The sequence below is a fragment of the Leucoraja erinacea genome, chromosome 25 (assembly GCF_028641065.1).
Source record: "Leucoraja erinacea ecotype New England chromosome 25, Leri_hhj_1, whole genome shotgun sequence".
Lineage (NCBI taxonomy): Eukaryota > Metazoa > Chordata > Chondrichthyes > Rajiformes > Rajidae > Leucoraja > Leucoraja erinaceus.
In genome coordinates this window covers 20,707,732-20,724,831 of record NC_073401.1, presented here as the reverse complement: position 1 = coordinate 20,724,831, position 17,100 = coordinate 20,707,732, and the positions used below count along the sequence as shown (strand labels likewise).

At 44.1% G+C, this 17,100-nt stretch overlaps 1 protein-coding gene across 6 annotated transcripts in view; it reads left to right on the top strand.

Annotated features, from left to right (window-relative positions):
• pisd (phosphatidylserine decarboxylase) overlaps nucleotides 1-17,100 on the top strand; it is a 65,352-nt gene that overhangs the window by 40,385 nt on the left and 7,867 nt on the right. For 2 of the 6 annotated variants that reach the window (XM_055655979.1, XM_055655978.1), the window contains exons 1-4: nucleotides 1,203-1,297; nucleotides 7,553-7,718; nucleotides 14,802-15,038; nucleotides 16,216-16,354. In XM_055655979.1, the coding sequence (XP_055511954.1) occupies nucleotides 1,239-1,297; nucleotides 7,553-7,718; nucleotides 14,802-15,038; nucleotides 16,216-16,354 (601 nt within the window). In that variant the 5' untranslated portion in view covers nucleotides 1,203-1,238. Of the gene's footprint in view, nucleotides 1-1,202; nucleotides 1,468-2,645; nucleotides 2,675-7,552; nucleotides 7,719-14,801; nucleotides 15,039-16,215; nucleotides 16,355-17,100 lie in introns of those variants that run through there. The other 4 variants (XM_055655983.1, XM_055655982.1, XM_055655977.1 and 1 more) reach the window with 3 other exon arrangements.

The window sequence follows — 17,100 nt, the reverse complement described above, 5'->3', positions numbered from 1 at the left end:
CTTCTTCAGTCTGATGTGAGGGTGAGTGGGGCGGGAAGAAGAAAGGAAGAGGTAGAGCCAGTGGGCTGAGGGAGAGCTGAGAATGGGAGGTGAAAGTAGGGACTACCTGAAATTAGAGAAGTCGATGTTCATAACGCTCGGGTGCAGACTGCCCAAGCGAAATGTGAGGTGCTGCTCCTCCAATTTACGGTGGTCCTCACTCTGGCCATGGAGGAGGCCCAGGACAGAAAGGTCGGATTCGGAATGGGAGGGGTAGTTGAAGTGCTGAGCCACCGGGAGATCGGGTTGGTTATTGCGAGCCGAGCGGAGGTGTTCGGCGAAGCGATTGCCAAGCCTACGCTTGGTCTCACTGATGTAGAGCAGCTGACATCTATAGCAGCGGATTGGGTATTAGGCAGCAGTATTAGGATTACTGCAGGAAACAACATTTTTCCCCCAAGACTCTTTTTTTCATGGATTCCTTTATCATTTTTCCCATTTTTTCCAAAAAAAAACAATTAAGAATAAATAAAACATTTAGAAAACCAAAAATCTTGAGACCTTCTGAGCATCTACATATTCAGTCGTGTCATACACGATAGTGTTTGCATTCGTCTTTAAACAACACCCTTGCCACTCGTGCTCCCCTGGTGTGATATCTATTCCCTTGCATGAGGGATGTCCGAGCCAGACTCTGCCCCTCCATGTTCAGCAGTGGAGGCCCCTCCCCCACCCTAGTCATCCTGCCAGTTCCACTGTTCGCATCCATATATCCCCTCGTTATCACCACTTCCACAGCTGGACCATCGACCATGGTGGTCTACTCCTTTCCTTGGTCATTGGTGCGGCTCTGATTTGTTCTGAACCTCAAGTAGCCCGAAGGGTTTTGTCCTGAAACGGACCTATTCTTTTTCTCCAGATACGCTGAAGGACTCCAGACTGTTGTCCTCCCCAAGGGATTCACGTCTATCCCTGCAGCCTGTATTTGATCTGTCATTTGTGCTTCCTCTTTCCTCACCAGATCTTCAATATCTCTTTTCAGTCAGGGTTTGCTAATTCTGCCAGCTTTGCCCTTCACTCTAACAGGACTTGGCCTTGAACGCTCGCTGTCTCCATTGTAAAAGCATACTCTGTGCCAGCAGTCCCGTTACCTGCTATTATCATTGCTGCTGCCAGGCGGTGGGAGGAGGGGAGGGGAGGGGCCAGGCGGTGCTTTAGGGGGAGAGCGGGGGCGGGGATCCGGGCTGCTGTCGCCGGTCATGTGCCTGTCGAGCCCGCTGCTGCAGGGGCGGCCTGCGGCGCAGAAGGGAGGGAAATGGTGAGATGTCGCAAACCTTTACCGAATACTGCTGCCTGTTATAACCTGCACGGGGTTGACAAACGCGTCCGGAGGGCCCACCGCACCGATGCAAGGCCGGCAGATCAGCAGCAGGCCGGCGGCTCGCTGGCGTCTAACGGGGCCGCCGCTAGCAGGCAGGCTCGCTTCAGGTACTCGGGAGCAAACCTCCTCATCTCTCTCCCGTCCGCTGATCGGTGGGGCCGGCCCGAGGGACAGTAATCAGCCGGGGATGGGGTGGTGGGAGGCGGAGGCAGAGGCCCAGAGCGGATTATCCGAGCAGGAGGGACGGCCCGCCCCGCGGGGAGAGTTTAGGAAACACCGCGGGCTGCCCGGCGTCCGTGGGGGTCAACTGGGCCAGGCCGGAGGAGGGAGGAGAGGTCAGCCGGGCCGGACAAGGCCGTGGGGGGCTGGTCGTAGTCTAGTGACACCCGGGCAAGAGACAGGGAAGTGGAGGCTGTCGTATGGGTTATCTGGGCAGGAGAGGTGAGCACTCCAGCATCAGCTTAAGTTACTTAGAAGACGGGGTGTGTCTTCGCAGGAGTTGTGAAGGGCAGGTTCCTCTTCGAAGTGGGGGGGGGGGGGGGGGGGGGGGGGGGGGGGGGGGGGGGGGGGGGGGGGGGGGGGGGGGGGGGGGGGGGGGGGGGGGGGGGGGGGGGGGGGGGGGGGAGAGAGATGAGAGGAGGGGGGAAGGAAGAGACTGGCATTGGCAGGAGGCATCTGTGATAGAGGTTGAGCACATTAACCGCAGCTCAGGCCGCTGGGACAAGAGAAGATGCTAGAGGGGTTGGTTACAAGTGACCCAGTTGAAGAAGGGTGAGTTTGGAGAACTTAGTGGAGAATCCTGGAAAGGGAGAGGTACCTACAAGATATTCTGTTTATCTGTGGTGTGAAATGGGGCAAAGTGGGAAGGCAAGATAGCAGCTTTTAATCAATGTTCGAGGTGGGAGGGAGATCCATATTCAGGTATCTCAAAAGGGGAGGGAGGAATGGGGGGGGGGGGGGGGGGGTTGCCATTTGATTGCTGAGGGCGAAGTGCTCTTAGGTTGTTTGGGGGTTGGAGGTGAGGGGGTTAAGGGAGGAAAGGGGAGGGTCTATCAGGTATTGCTGGGATGATGGTGCCGGCAGGAGAGCTGTGATTCATTGCTTGTAAAGCTGTGAGTTTGGATGCTGAGGAGATGCAGGAGCGGGTGATTGGTGTTTTTATGCAGTGATGCTACTTGCTGATGATTGGCCGGGTACTCTCTGCAGTGGAGAGGGGAGGGAGGGAGATGGCTCATGTTTGGGGAAGCGCGGCTAAATCAGAGTGCACGGCAAATGCGCAGTGTGCCAGCCAGGCACAGAGATGGTGCGTTTCTGGTGAGTGATGTTGGCTTTCCTCTCAGTAGTTGAGCAAGGTGTTACAAAGATGGCAGCAGTAATGCAGATGAAGGAAGTTTTATTTTTTTAATTTTTAAATAATTCAGAACAATGTTACTGTATGTACTAATCAAAAATAGGGGAGGAGTAAATACACCCCATCTGTCATGGAAATGTACAGGATGTCACAAAGAAGAATACAGAATTAAATGGGAGAATTAAAGAGCCTGGCTATTGTGTGGGCTAATCAGGGAGATCTGCATACATTTCGCACTCGCGATTCTGGCATGAATGCATCAACATTCTGTTTGAAGAACAATCTTGGTTCCTCTCATTGAGATGCCGTACCCTCCCTGACAAGAAAATCCTCTAAGATGGAGAGTGTGCACTGCCACTGCCCGTTGGTCTGTCCTACAGGTTGTTAGATATTTAAAATGTTCAGACGTTAGACCCAACATGTTACCCCAACTGTGGTTCTTTCATGAAACTTGGCTCCTCAATCAAACTGCATTGCCCCGAGTTCATTTCCCTGGCCACTTCATAATTTAACCATTTGAGGACAAGGCAGGGCATCTCAAACAAAATGCATTCTTCAGATGATGCTTGCAGCTTTTGATTTGGGTGTCCTGGGTTGTACAACACCTAATTTCCTTCCAATCCTCAAGATATTTGATTGAGAGTTGCGTGATATCAGTGCTATGAGTATACAATATCACATGTTTGATACGAAATTATTTGTGATTATTGACCTGTTGTGCACTAGGAAAGATATTCTTGTCTGCAGTTGTGTTTGACACTGGATTTAAAAAATAAATTGTTGAATTGAAACTGAGACAAATTTAACTAAATTGACTTGACTAAAAACTTGGCTATTTCACCCCCCCCCCCCCCCCCTCTTGCTGCATGCCTTGCTCATTTATTCCTGCCCCACCTGTAAAGTTCACACATAAAGTTTGTTCATGCATTTCGTATCCTATAGCACACTGAAGTATATAAAATTTGACTATCTGTCGAGACATCCTGTCCCCCTCTAGCAATGAACATCGTCCAGCTTCCTTTGGGCAATTCTGTTATCATACGGTCAAAATCCTTTTTAGCCTAGCCCAATGTTTCCCTTTCTGGGCTTGTGGATAAGCCTATCTGCTTGTCCAGTGTTTCTCACCATTACTGCTGGTGTCACACCATGCAACATTTACAAACTGCATGCCTTAAATTGACTTAATTATTAAAGTTCCTGCATATTGCAAATGGGACTGCTGTTTCCAAGTGATGTGTGTTGCATTGTTTTTCCCCACTGTCGACCACCTGCTTTCATACAGCAGGAATTCATAGTCTTTAGCCTTTGCTTAAGACATGAGAACATAAGAAGTCACAAAGTGCTGGAGTAACTCATCAGGTCAGGCAGCATCTCTGGAGAACATGGATAGATGAGATTTTGGGTCTGAAGAAGGATCCCGACCCAAAACTAGGAGCAGCAGTCAGCCGCATGGGTAGACTTGAGTCTATTATGATATTCAATAAGATCATGGCTGATATGATTTGGCCTCTGCTCTCCTTCCAGGCCTGATCCCATAAGCCTTTATTTTCCCACTAGTGCAAAAAAAAATCTTTCATCCCTCTACTTAATGACTTGGGGTTAGAGAAGCCTAAAAACTCCCAACTTTCTGAAGGAAGATGTCTCTCCTCATCTCTTCTTTATTCTGTCACTATGGCCCTTTAATTCTAGATCTATTGCACGAGGAATATGTGCCCCTAGCAATCACGTGCTGCCATGTGTTCACCTTTCTCCAGTACCAACACGCAAGCTGCTCTTCATGCACTGACACGCTAGCAGAGATAAGGTCATCCCATTACTTCTCCTGGTAAAAATGTACCTTTAACAACAACAGAGATCAGTTCCGTACTGGGTAGCAATTGGGATGGTACTCCCATAGTTCCTATTCCAATCACCAATGTGCTTCACTGCCAGTCTGCCTGCTAGGTGCTGATTTGTTCCACCTTTTGTGAAGGATTAACCAACCGCTTCTAATTTATCTATGGGCATAGTGTGTTAGTCATTGTAGCCTGAAGGGATCTTACTTGAATTAACACATTGACTACACTAAAGTCTCTGTTTATACAATGGACACATACCACAGAACTCACGAGCTTTGCAATGGATCTAAAATGGCCTGGGGTAAAACTCCTTTCCCCTTTATAATTGGTCATGCCTTTCTAGGCAAGTGGAGGAAGTGTGTTAGGGATCCCAGTCCAAAATGTGTTCCAGTAACGTTTGCTAGAATTTGTAATCATGTGAATGTCATCAAAGATGACTTGGGCTAGGTGGCCAAATGCCTTGCCAAATTTCACTTTCAAGGTTCATGTGGAATTGGGTGGTACTGAAATCTGTAGGACAGCATGGTTATTACCTTCAGTAGAGGAGAAACTGTTTAGGCACCAGTGTTGGTTCTATGAATCTATTTTGTTAATGCTGTTAATTCTGTGGGTCTGGCATCCATTCAGCATTTTCTCTCCACCCCATGGACAGCGTCTGAGACTGGCAACTCTCCACATCCCTTGATAAGCCATTCTCTCATGAGATGTTCGAATTAGCCCAAACTGTTGCCAGCAATGTTAGATAAATTAAATCAACAAATTGGGTGAAGATAGTGACACGCAAAACCAGAAATTAAACAATAACAGTTAGAAAGATGCATCAATCTGAGCAGAATTTCAGGCAAGAGAAAGGTTTAATCTTTCAGATCAAAGACTCTGGGAAGAAATAAATAAACCTTAACTTTAACATAGTGATCGGGGGAAAGAGTTGGAGCAAAGGGACCACTGTGACTGACTTGTAATTAAATATAAAATGGTGTACTACTGAGACTGCTTCACAATACAAAGTGCTTTGGCAACTGTGTAGTACAGCTCCTCTCTGTCCTTTTTCCTGAGTCACTTTAAAAATGTTTTGTTCTATTTGGACAAGATAACTTTTATTGCCAAGTATTTTGCTGCACTTACCAGTGTTGTTGGCATTGCCACATTCTAATTACCTATTTAAAAAATAGAATTAATTTCTCTCAACTCTTCCCTTCATTTTTTTCTAATCGTGAATTTGTCCACTTGCATCTAACTTGTTAACAAGAGAAAAACTGCCTCTTGTGCACTTTAAAATGAACTCTTAACATTCATTGTTCAGAGGTAACGACTCACATTTCCTGGTGAATGTTTCTCAGAAACCCTTAACTGAGGTCAGCCTTTGACATTGCTGAGTATAGTTGGGCACAGTCTCACTCTTTCCATGCTATTGTCGATGGAGGATTTGCTTCAGACCACATGCTGACCTAAATGCGGAAATGCCATTTTGCTGTGTCATTTATAGGGCTGCCTGCTATTTAACAGAGAAAATAGCTCCACATTTTTAATAACTAAACTTAGCTGAAAATTCTGAATAACCCAACTTAGCTCCCACAAAATTGGTTCAAATAGATTAATTTGGGGGTTATTTTTATGGATGCCTGTTTGATTTGTGCTTCTGCTCAATTACCTGATGAAGCGTTCAGCCAGAAATAAACTTATTTTAGTTTAATTGTCCAACCGTGCTGTCTTTAAGAGAATAGAGGCAATATTGTGGAATGGAATCTGTATACAATCTCTGGAATTTCTATTATATTGTAGAGTAAATCTTTTTGAGAACATGATTCACAAAGTTGGCAAGAAGCATTGTGAGCAAAGTCATACATGCTTAGAGTGGAACTAGTTTTGCAAACTCATCCTTTTTTGTTCCAGAGTATAGAAGAATTAGATGAGATCACAAAGATGATTGGGGAAAACAAAATGGACAGTTTAAATGCAGGGAGGAGCGTTCCCCTAACTGAGGATCTGGGACCAGAGGGCACAGTTTCAGAATGAGGGGTGGTTTGTTGAGCAACCAGCAGTTTATTGGAACAACTCAGCAGTTTGGAGGGAAATGGAAAGTCGATGTTTCTGTGGGGGACATATTCATCTGCAATGAGAGTGTAGGGGGGGGAATAGCCAATATAAAGAGGTGAGGAGGGTGGTAAGTGAGAAGAGTTTGGTTGAAGATGGGGTCAGGTGGGGAAGCAACAGGTGGAGATAGTAACAGAGGCTGGGAGATGTTAAGTGGAGGCAACAAAGAGCTGCCGATGATGGAATAGGACAAGGAAAGGAGTAGCATGGAATCAAATAAGGGAGGTAGGCTGAGCAGATGGGACCAACAGGGGAAGGGGGCACAATGGAAGGAAGATCTGGTTGATGGACAAATGTAGATGGGGGGGGGGGGGGGGGGTAAATGTGATCTGGAAGTGAGGATTAAAAAGTAGGATGTGCATGAGATTAGAAGGAGAGAGAGAGGTGGGGATTGGAGTCGCGGCTTAGCTGAAACTAAAGATTTAATTGTTCATGCCGTTGGCTTGTAGATGAGGAGAAATATCTTTACTTGTGGTAATTGTGCTAAGTTTGTGAAAACTAAGCCAGGTTGCTCAAAATTGGGAACACGCTCCTCTGATTAAAAGAAACATGGTTGTAAATATGAACCTCGAAGATCAATAGATGGGTTTTTAGAAGCATCACGATAAGCAATTTTAAACTTTACTGATTTGCAGATCAGTAGGGAGGTTCAGCTGTCACCCTCCTTCATGGCTTCATCAACTGAAGTTCCCCGAGTTGCACATGGTTTTTTTTTTTAATAAGATAAAGTATAGTTGGGTGAAGTGATGACAAGAAACTTCAAAAACATTGTATTTGTCTCACCACTAAAGCAATTGAGTATGAACAAGCTGTGTAGCAGTGTGGTTTGTGTGTGAGGTTCTGTTTAGGCTATAATTTGTGTTTGGGATATCCCCATGCCTGATCAGCTGTGTATGTATGATTCCACAGGTTGCATTTCCCCCAGCTGGCTTTGCGGCGCAGGTTAGGCCAGCTGAGCTGTATGTCCAAGCCCGCACTCAAGCTCCGTACCTGGCCTCTGTCTTTTCTCTATTTCTTCCTGCCATTTAGTGTCCTTAAGCCTCTTGCAAAGGTAGGATGGCGGCCAACAAGCAGGGTAAGTGTGCGTTATTTCTAGGTTTGTGACGGGATGGGGAGTGGGGTTGATGAGAGGGTAAATCCAGCATCCATAGGTTGCTTGGTGATTAAATTAATGTATGCTTCTGCTGTATATTGATGTGCTGTGATACTTGCCATCTTTCTCTGTGCCTAGTGGTGGCATGTAGGTAACAACATGTTAAGATTTGTTTTGATAAAGTGAGCAACTGTCTGTATTTCTACTCTGTTTTTCAATTGTGCATTTATTCAACTCATTGGGTCCCAGTACTGGCCAACACAGGTTGGTGCCTCTGATTTGGCTGGGTTTCAAATAGTAGAAATGCAGTCATTAAAATCTACCTCTGTATTGACCATTTCATATACAGACTTGTTTAATTTTTATCTGATTACACAACTGAGAAACAAGTTGGTAAATTTTACCCATTGGAGGTGCTATATAAATGTGGGTCATTATTATAATTGAGGTTGAAAATCAGCAAACTGCAGATGATGGAAATCTGAAATAAAAACAAAAAATGCTGGAATATTCTAAAGCCGGGCAGCATCTGCGGACAGAAAACGGAGTTGGTGTTTCCCATGTTTGTTGAAAGTTCCTTCATCGAAATCCTAACTATTTCTCTTACTGTAGGTACTGAGCATTTTTAGAGCAGATAACTAAGATGGAAAGGAAAGGTTTGAAGGAATGTGGGATTAGGTTGGTTAGGCAACCTGGCTGGTATGGACCATAGGGCCTGTTTCAATGCTGCATATCTAGCTCTATGATGTAGTCAGCCTGCTATGTTGAAAGGCACTGACATCAAATTGTAGCTGTGGAATTGTGTTCATTAGAAATATACACACAGTAGCATTGGAAGCTTTGTTGGTATTCAGCAGGTAGGACAGTGGGAGGCCAGCTCTGTGGCTACTCAGCAGTTGCGTTGTTCACTTTCACGATACAGATCTATAGAGTTGAGTACAATAATGGCCCAAATAACAAGACTGAGATCATTTGTCAGTGCAGTGGGTGGCTGTAAATTAAGATCAGACCATCTTCTCTTTTCATAGAAACACAAGGTATGGCCCAGAGTGTTGCAATGTGCGGGCATTATGATGCCAGCATTAAAACATTCTTGGCTCAGCTCTACCTTCAAGCACCTACTGCTGTCAGTACTAACAACATAAGCTTGACTAAAATTTAAAAACAGGTCACTGGCCTCCATCCAGTTCTGTTGCTGGGGTATTGCATTTGATTCAAAATATGACCTACGGTGTTTTCCTCTTCTGGAACATCTAAATTTGTATCTGGATCGTTGCATTTGACATTGCAAGAGTGATTGATCATCTAATTTATATATGGTCTTTGTGTTCATTTGATGAAAGATTGCCTGAGAATTTGTGGTATGTAACTGATTGGTTCATGTACCATGTCCTGGATATCATTGTTAGTTTAGGGATCTGGGAATTAAACTTTGATAAACTCTCAACCTCAGAACCTATTGCATTGACTAAGCTCTGGTCATTCTTCCCAATATATCTTCTGGCTCGCTGCTGTGTTCCATTGATTCGAGTCTAAGCATTGAATTGTCCTGAGGTCTTTTCCAAACCTAACGGCTCTAGCAAGCTTTTTGTAATTAAGTGTTTAAGAACTCTGTTTTAAGATATTTTATCAGAGGGATTAACAGCACTGTTTATTGATGATTTAAAAAGAAGCCTCATTCCCCTGTCATTAAAGAAAACAGCACTCAAATCCAATTCTGATGAATAGAGGGCAACATTGTACAGAATGTGACTTGAAATGAAAGCATACGCAGGATTGAGAGACTGGCTTCAGAAGGTAGATTGACGGGTCTTGAGGTAAACCACAGACCCCAGTCTGGAAATTCCCAATTTAGGAACATGGATAGTAATATGAATCTTCCGCATCCCAATATTGGGCATTCCTCTCAAACCTTGAATACTTTCTTGATTCTTGATTAGATACTGTTGTTCCGAGAACTCCATGCCTGAATCGCTCTAATCAGGTTGAATGCTAGACAAATTGCTGTCGTCCATTTTTGAAGAAGTGGTAGATAGAACACTTGTGTAAATCCTAAAAAGATGAAGCAGAATCCAAGTGGTTTGCAAAAGGACAATCATGTTTGACAAATGTAATAGATTTTTGATGATGTAACTAGCAGTGTGGGCAATGAGGAACCAGGGTGCAGTTTATTTGGATTTTTAAAGCAAAGCCTTACACCCTGACCCAAGCTTCTGTTGTGGTTGCCTGAGGCATCAAAATAATATCTCTCGGGTCACAGGATGAGCAGACTGCAAGAACACTCTCATCTTAACAACAGCAGGAGTGCTCGAGATAACTCTGAAGCATTTGTTGATCCAGAAGTAGGTATTCTAGGCATCCTCCCGAGAATCGTACTATCGCAGAACCCAGTCCTCGGCCGATTCTATTCACCACGTTACAACAAGAAACAGTGGAGAGCAATGGACATGCAAAGACGACTGATCTGGTTGTGTTACTGAAACCTGTGCTCTTGAATTGGCCCATTCTCAATCATCAGCCAAGTGATATCATCATCATCAACAAATGCATCATCAACAGCTTACCAAGTTATACTTAATTCCTGCTCATTGATAACCCAGTTTGAGGTTTGGACCAGTTGTCTCCAAAGCTCATGACATGGACCAAAGAGCTGAATTAAGAAGTGAGGCGAGAGTGACTGCCCTTGACATCAAGAAGGCAGTTGGCTGAAAGTGGCATCAGAGATCCCTGGTAAAACTGAAGTAACCAATGGGTAAACACTCTGGTGGGGTCCATTGAGGGATTATTCCTAGGCCCAACCATCTTCAACTGTTTCAGCAAAGACTTTCCTTCCACTTTAAGGTCAGAAGAGATGTTGGCTAAAGATTAAAGTGGTCATTTCCATTCACAACTCTTCAATTAAAGCAACACCTAAATATGATACGGGCATTGTCTAGGAAATGGCAGTAGCATGAGTCGGGCAATGACTACCTTTGGCAAGAGTAACAACCTATCCAATACTTTGTGGTATTATTGTTGCCAAATTACCTCTGCGCTAATTAACTGGACCAGTGCCTTCCCAAGCAGGTCAGAATCTGGGTGTGTTGCAGCAAATAATTCTTCTCTTGACATCCTAAAGCCTTTCATCGTCTACAAGCAGTGCGGTGGAATAGTCTTCACATGTCTGAATGAGTGGATTTCCAACAATACCGAGGAAGCTCTGCACCATCTGGCACAAAGCAGCCCGAGTCAATGAAACCCCAGTTATCACCAGAAATGTTCCTTCCTTTCACAACCAAGGCACAGTGCCTACAGTGTGTACCATATATAAAGTGCACTTATGGAAGTTACTTGCCCTGGCTACTCTGACAGCACCAGTGTGCTGGGCATTCTAAAATCAGCATTCTTTGCCAGCAAGAGGGATAAACATCAGATGCATGAGCTCGCCACCACTTGCAGGTTCCCTCCAAGTCGCGCACCATCCTGCTTTGCAAATCTATCGCCGGCCCTTCATTGTTAAATCCATCCCTGGCCAGCAGCAATGTGTGAGTAACTTCACCAGGGGGAACTGTGGTTAAAGAGTGGTGTTGGAGTACTTAGTGTGGTGCATGCATTCTGATTGTCACACTATAGGAAGGATGTGGTTGCACTGGAGATTCACGGGATATTGCCTGGATTGGAGGACTTTAGACATGGGAGAAATTGGGTAGGCTGGGCTTGTTTTCCCTCATGAAGGAGATGGGGAGAGGGGAGTCGAGGCATATCAAATTATAAGAGATGTAGATAGTGACGATGGTTAGAATATTTTTCTCATTGTGTGGTGTCAAAAGCAAGAGTGTGTGGGTCTACAGTGGGAGGTAGGAGTTTTAAAGGAGATTTGACGAGAGTTTTTTTACACAGTGGTTGACATCTGGAATTTGCTGAGGTCGTGGAGTCGGATCCAATGACTACTTTTCAGACACCGACAGGCATTTAAATAGACATGGCATAAATGATTCGGGATTAGTGTAGATGGGCAAAAAAGTCAGCATGGACGTGTTGTGTTGAAGTACCTGGTACTATGCTGTACACACCTATAACTAATATGGCTCACCATAAATGCTGCAGATCCTGAAAAAGATTCAGGCTGGTTGTGGTCAGGCTGGATTTAGATTGGGTTTTAAACTTTACATCTGAGCAAATCTCTACTTGGATAGAGATCTGGTTTGCTGACAGAAAGCCAAGAAGAGGGAGAATCTCTTTGAGGAAGGACCACAAGTTAGGACCTGGCTATTGCACATAAATTATTTAAAATTTTGCATTAAAACACCATTAAACATTTATGATGTGATGTATTAATGTTGAATAATGGAATAACGTTAGTTGTGAGAATGTAATGTTCTGTACTAATATGTTTTAGAATTTTCTTATGAATTAAATATATTTTCACACTTAAAACGGGTAATTTTAGGCTGGTGAACTTTAATGACTGATGCCGCAGAAATTGCCATTTACAATCTAAATAAAAGTTGTAGACAAAGGCACTGGGTGATGATGGTGTTCAGCTGGGTGGAAAAGCGAGGAGAATGCAGAGTGTGTAAAGGGCTATAAATGGACTGTGTAGATAACGTGCAGAAATACAAAATCATCTACTAGGTGCAGGAGCAGGCCATTTGGCCCTTCGAGCCAGCACCGCCATTCAATATGATCATGGCTAATCATCCAAAATCAGTACCCCGTTCCTACTTATTTCCCCATATCCCTTGTTTCCGTTAACCCCAAGTACAATATCTAACTATCTCTTGCAGGGAATTGGCCTCCTGCCTTCTGTGGCACAGAATTCCAAAGATTCACAACTCTGGCTGAAAAAGTTTTTCCTCATCTCGGTCCTAAATGGCCTGGGAGATATAGAAAAGCAGATTATTTAAATGCAGCGAGACTGTTTAATGCTGGTGTCACCTTGTTACCTTAGAGCCATAAGATTAAATTGGAGGTACAGCATATGAATTGAAAGGCAGATTGGATAAGTAAGAGTTAGATTTAGCTCTCGGGGCTAAAGGAATTAAGGGATATGGAGGGAAAGCAGGAATGGGGTACTGATTTTAAATGATTAGCTATGATCATATTGAATGGTGGTGTTGGCTCGAAGGGCCGAATGGCCTATTCCTGCACCGTTTTCTGCACTTTTTTTCCCATGTTTCTGTCGGCCCTCTGACCTGAAAGGCCCTCAAGATACATCTTTCTTATGTACGTGCAGATAGATAGTTATCAGGTGCACCTTGATAACATCAATCTCACTGTCACTAAGATCTCTCCAAGCGTCCCCCTACCTCCCGAGACTGAATCAACGTGGTAGCAGCATTGGGGTGAACAGATTGGTTCTCCCTGACTATTACTGCTTTGTTCTCCCTTTGTCTCATCACCTCCATCCAGGTTTATTAGCTCCTCAGAAACTTCATTCATGCTTCACTTACATCCAAGATTTCTATGACTGTCCTGGATAGCATGCTTCCTCTGAGCACATCTGCAGCCACTTCCAGCTTGGACCAGGCATTGTCCCATCACCCTAAGCTCCCTGGCTAATGTTGGCTCCTCCCATTCAAATTTCAAAATTTATATCCATGTTTTCAAATTCTTCTGTGGCTTCCCCACTTCCAATCTGCAGCCTCCCACGGCCCGACAAACCTGCAGAACCCAATCTTTCTTTCCAACACTGGCATCTTGTGTGTGGCTTAATTTGTTTGCTTCACCATTCCGGTGTCTGGGTCCCACGCTCTATAATTCTCCCTTTAAACTGGTCTGTCTTTGAGGTACTCCTTGAAACCCATCCAATTCACTGTGCCTTTGTCTAATATCTTATGAGATTAATGAATCTTCTTTAATTACATTTTTGTACAGCAATTTGGGACAGTTTATATTTTAAACGGAACTTTACAAATGAGAAATGTAAATTAATATATCGTGATTGATGAAAGTTTAATTAAAATAAAACTTAAGTATTCAGCAGATCAAGCAGCATCTGTGGAGACCAAATATTTAACTTTCCAGATATCTCTCTCTCTTCCCCCCCCCCTCTTGCCACCCTCGCTTCTCTGCATTGTCTCTGTTCACACTACTGCCTCTACCCCCACCCCCTGCCATAATTAAGCAAAAGGAAAGTTCCAGAACTGCACAGGAGGTCACTTTTTGATGCTGGAAAAGATAAGACAATTCTCCAGTACACCGATTATCCTTGTTCTGGCAATATTCTTCAGATGGAACATTAACTCTACAGATGCTGAATGTCCCCTGTATGTTTCATGTTTTGGATTTATAATGACTGATGTTTGTACACTAAACAGATGCTAACTGAGGCTGCGCTCTGTCAAAGGTGAAGCAAGCAGACAGGGCAGTGCGGCTCCTCTCCCAACCCAGCACATATACACAGGTCCCTGTAGTTGCCATCACTGGAGCATCCAGTAATATTTCCTGTTATTTTTGCACCCATTTGAGAATCACTCAATCAGTTCAGATAAACTGTGTAAAAGCGAGGAATCTCCCTGGGTGCTGCCCATCTCATCCAGGTCCCTGGGAGCACATGACGAAAATGATTTGGTGTGAACTATCAGGGGCAGCCTTGTAACATTTCTGCAGGGGTAGTGCTTTAGAGTTCATATGTGATAGGAGCAGAATTAGTCCATTTGGCCCATCGTCTAATCTGCCATTCAATCATCTATCTTTCCCACTCAACCACGTTCTCCTACTGTCTCCCCTTAACCCATGACACCCTTAATAAATTAATTTTCAAATGCAAAATACCACAGCTGCAGGTAACAACCTTCACTCATTGCTTCAATGCTTGGAAGTACTTCCAAATAAGGAAGATACGATGTACACATTTGGATTTGAAAATTTTCCTCTGGTAGCTTGTGAATCAGTCTCGTATGTAAACCCATTCTCCTAAATGTATGTTTTTACATTTGCTGTCCTCTACAACATAAGAATAGGTGCTGTTTCTCCATGTATGGTGGTGCTGCCTGAGACCTCAGCCATTGCTCACTCTCCCATAGCCAGTGCATCAGTCCCGCTGGTGTCAGGACTTTAATGATACTCGTCTGAATCTTGCAGGTTGGTTTGTATAAAACGATTCCCACCCGGCTGCTGTCTCGGGCGTGGGGCCGGCTCAACCAGGTGGAGTTACCCACCTGGATGCGAAAGCCAGTCTATAATTTGTACATATGGACGTTCGGGGTCAATATGAAGGAAGCTGCAGTAGAAGATTTGCAGCACTACCGAAACCTCAGCGAATTCTTCCGCAGAAAGCTGAAGCCACAGGCACGTCCTGTTTGCGACTCTCACTGTGTGGTAAGTTGCATTAAATCCTTCCAGGTATAACAATGAAATCCTGAAGAAAGTACCAAAACTAAATACAAGGTCACCGGGCCCCCTCTCACATTCTGATTCTACTTCAGATTTATTTCCTTCCAGTGCTTGAATTTTGATTGGGTTGTAATTCCCCGTGTCCATTGGGTTGTAATCCCCCCTGTCCATTGGGATGACTACCTGGGTTTTAGGTATATTCTGTGTGGCATGCCAGAGGAGCTAGTTTCTGGTCTAAAGTGGAGATGGGGGGGAGAAATCAGAAGAGGTTCCTGTTCCCACTTGTTTAGTGACTAGACACGGATAGGTACCCACCCCAACCCCTCTGCGGCCCATGTTCATGGCTGTTGCAGGCAGAGAAGTTGGACTGTCCATGGACAGGAGAATTACAGCCCAGTCTATCCAAACTGCACCAAGATCTTGCACTTGGCGTGAAAGACTTCCAGATGATATCTGATAGCAGTGGAAAGACCTCGGGTCCCCCACTTGGTGAAATCCTGGTTTTATTCTGCCACATTTAGGGAGCACAGTGTTAAAGTTCATTAATCACCTTGCAACAGGAGTAAATCACTTCAACGTGTCCGCAATGCATTTGTTACAAACATCAGAATATGTTTATCACATCAATTTGGTAATTTCTATTCAAGCTGGTTCACTGATTAGAGAGAGATGAGGATAAAGCTCTTTTTGGTTTTTTTTGAATATTATTTATATAGCTTCAGTCACCTCAGGCTATCCAGAACCACTAAATGGCCAATGAAGAATTTTGGACAATGTAGTCACTATTGTAAGGAAACATAGTAAAATATAAAATGTACATAGTGAAGCATTAAAGACTAAGAATAAAGAACCCCTTTTTTCAGCAAAGAGGAAAGCATGTGAATTAATGGGACAACCCCTACAGCACCAAACCATAATCTCTTTAATGTTCAGTGGGATAATTGGGTGATGTGGTATTAGCATGTGGGTGCATTAGATACAGCCCAGGATATCCTCCATATCCAGCCTGTGTCCTAAATCTGAGCACTTGCTTATGTTTTGTCCCGTGCGATGGATGAGAAATTTAACATTAGTTTTGTCGTGGAGAGGTTTCTTGACTATTTTAACTCAACGACGATCGGGTTGTGTGTTGTTGGTCACTGTTCTCATTGTCTTTTCCTAGATCAGTCCTTCTGATGGAAAAATCCTGCACTTTGGGAGGGTGAAGAACTGTCAGGTGGAGCAAGTGAAAGGTGTGACTTACTCATTGGAGACTTTCCTAGGCCCTCAGACCTGGTCAGAGAACCTGGAGATTAGCAACAGTAAGTTCATTTCTCAATACTGGGTTGCACATCTTCTTGGATATTTCCGAATTTTAAGTTATCTCACGAAGCTCTCATTTAGGGGGAAATCCTTTAAAACCGAGATGAGAAGAACTTTTTTCACACAGAGAGTGGTGAATCTCTGGAACTCTCTGCCACAGAGGATAGTTGAGGCCAGTTCATTGGCTATATTTAAGAGGGAGTTAGATGTGGCCCTTGTGGCTAAGGGGATCAGAGGGTATGGAGAGAAGGCCGGTGCGGGATACTGAGTTGGATGATCAGCCATGATCATATTGAATGGCGGTGCAGGCTCGAAGGGCCGAATGGCCTACTCCTGCACCTAATTTCTATGTTTCTATTTACCTTCTCACTTCTATCTCTATCTATCTATCTATTTATCTATTTATCTATCTATCTATCTATCTATCTATCTATCTATCTATCTATCTATCTATCTATCTATCTATCTATCTATCTATCTATCTATCTAAAGGATTGATCTATCTACTTGGTCCAGAAATATATCCTTGAAATCCATTGTGTAGTGTAAAATTGGGCAATGTTTCACTGCAGCTGAATATGGAAGGCAGATGAGGAGGCATTTTTATAGGGCCTTCATAATCTATGTTTGCGAGTGTGATACTGTGATGCAAAATGGAACTAACGATGGATTGACATAAACACTAGTTGAGTGTCAGTGTTACATTGGTGTGCTGAAGGGCTGGTAGCCATACTGCGTCTTTCTA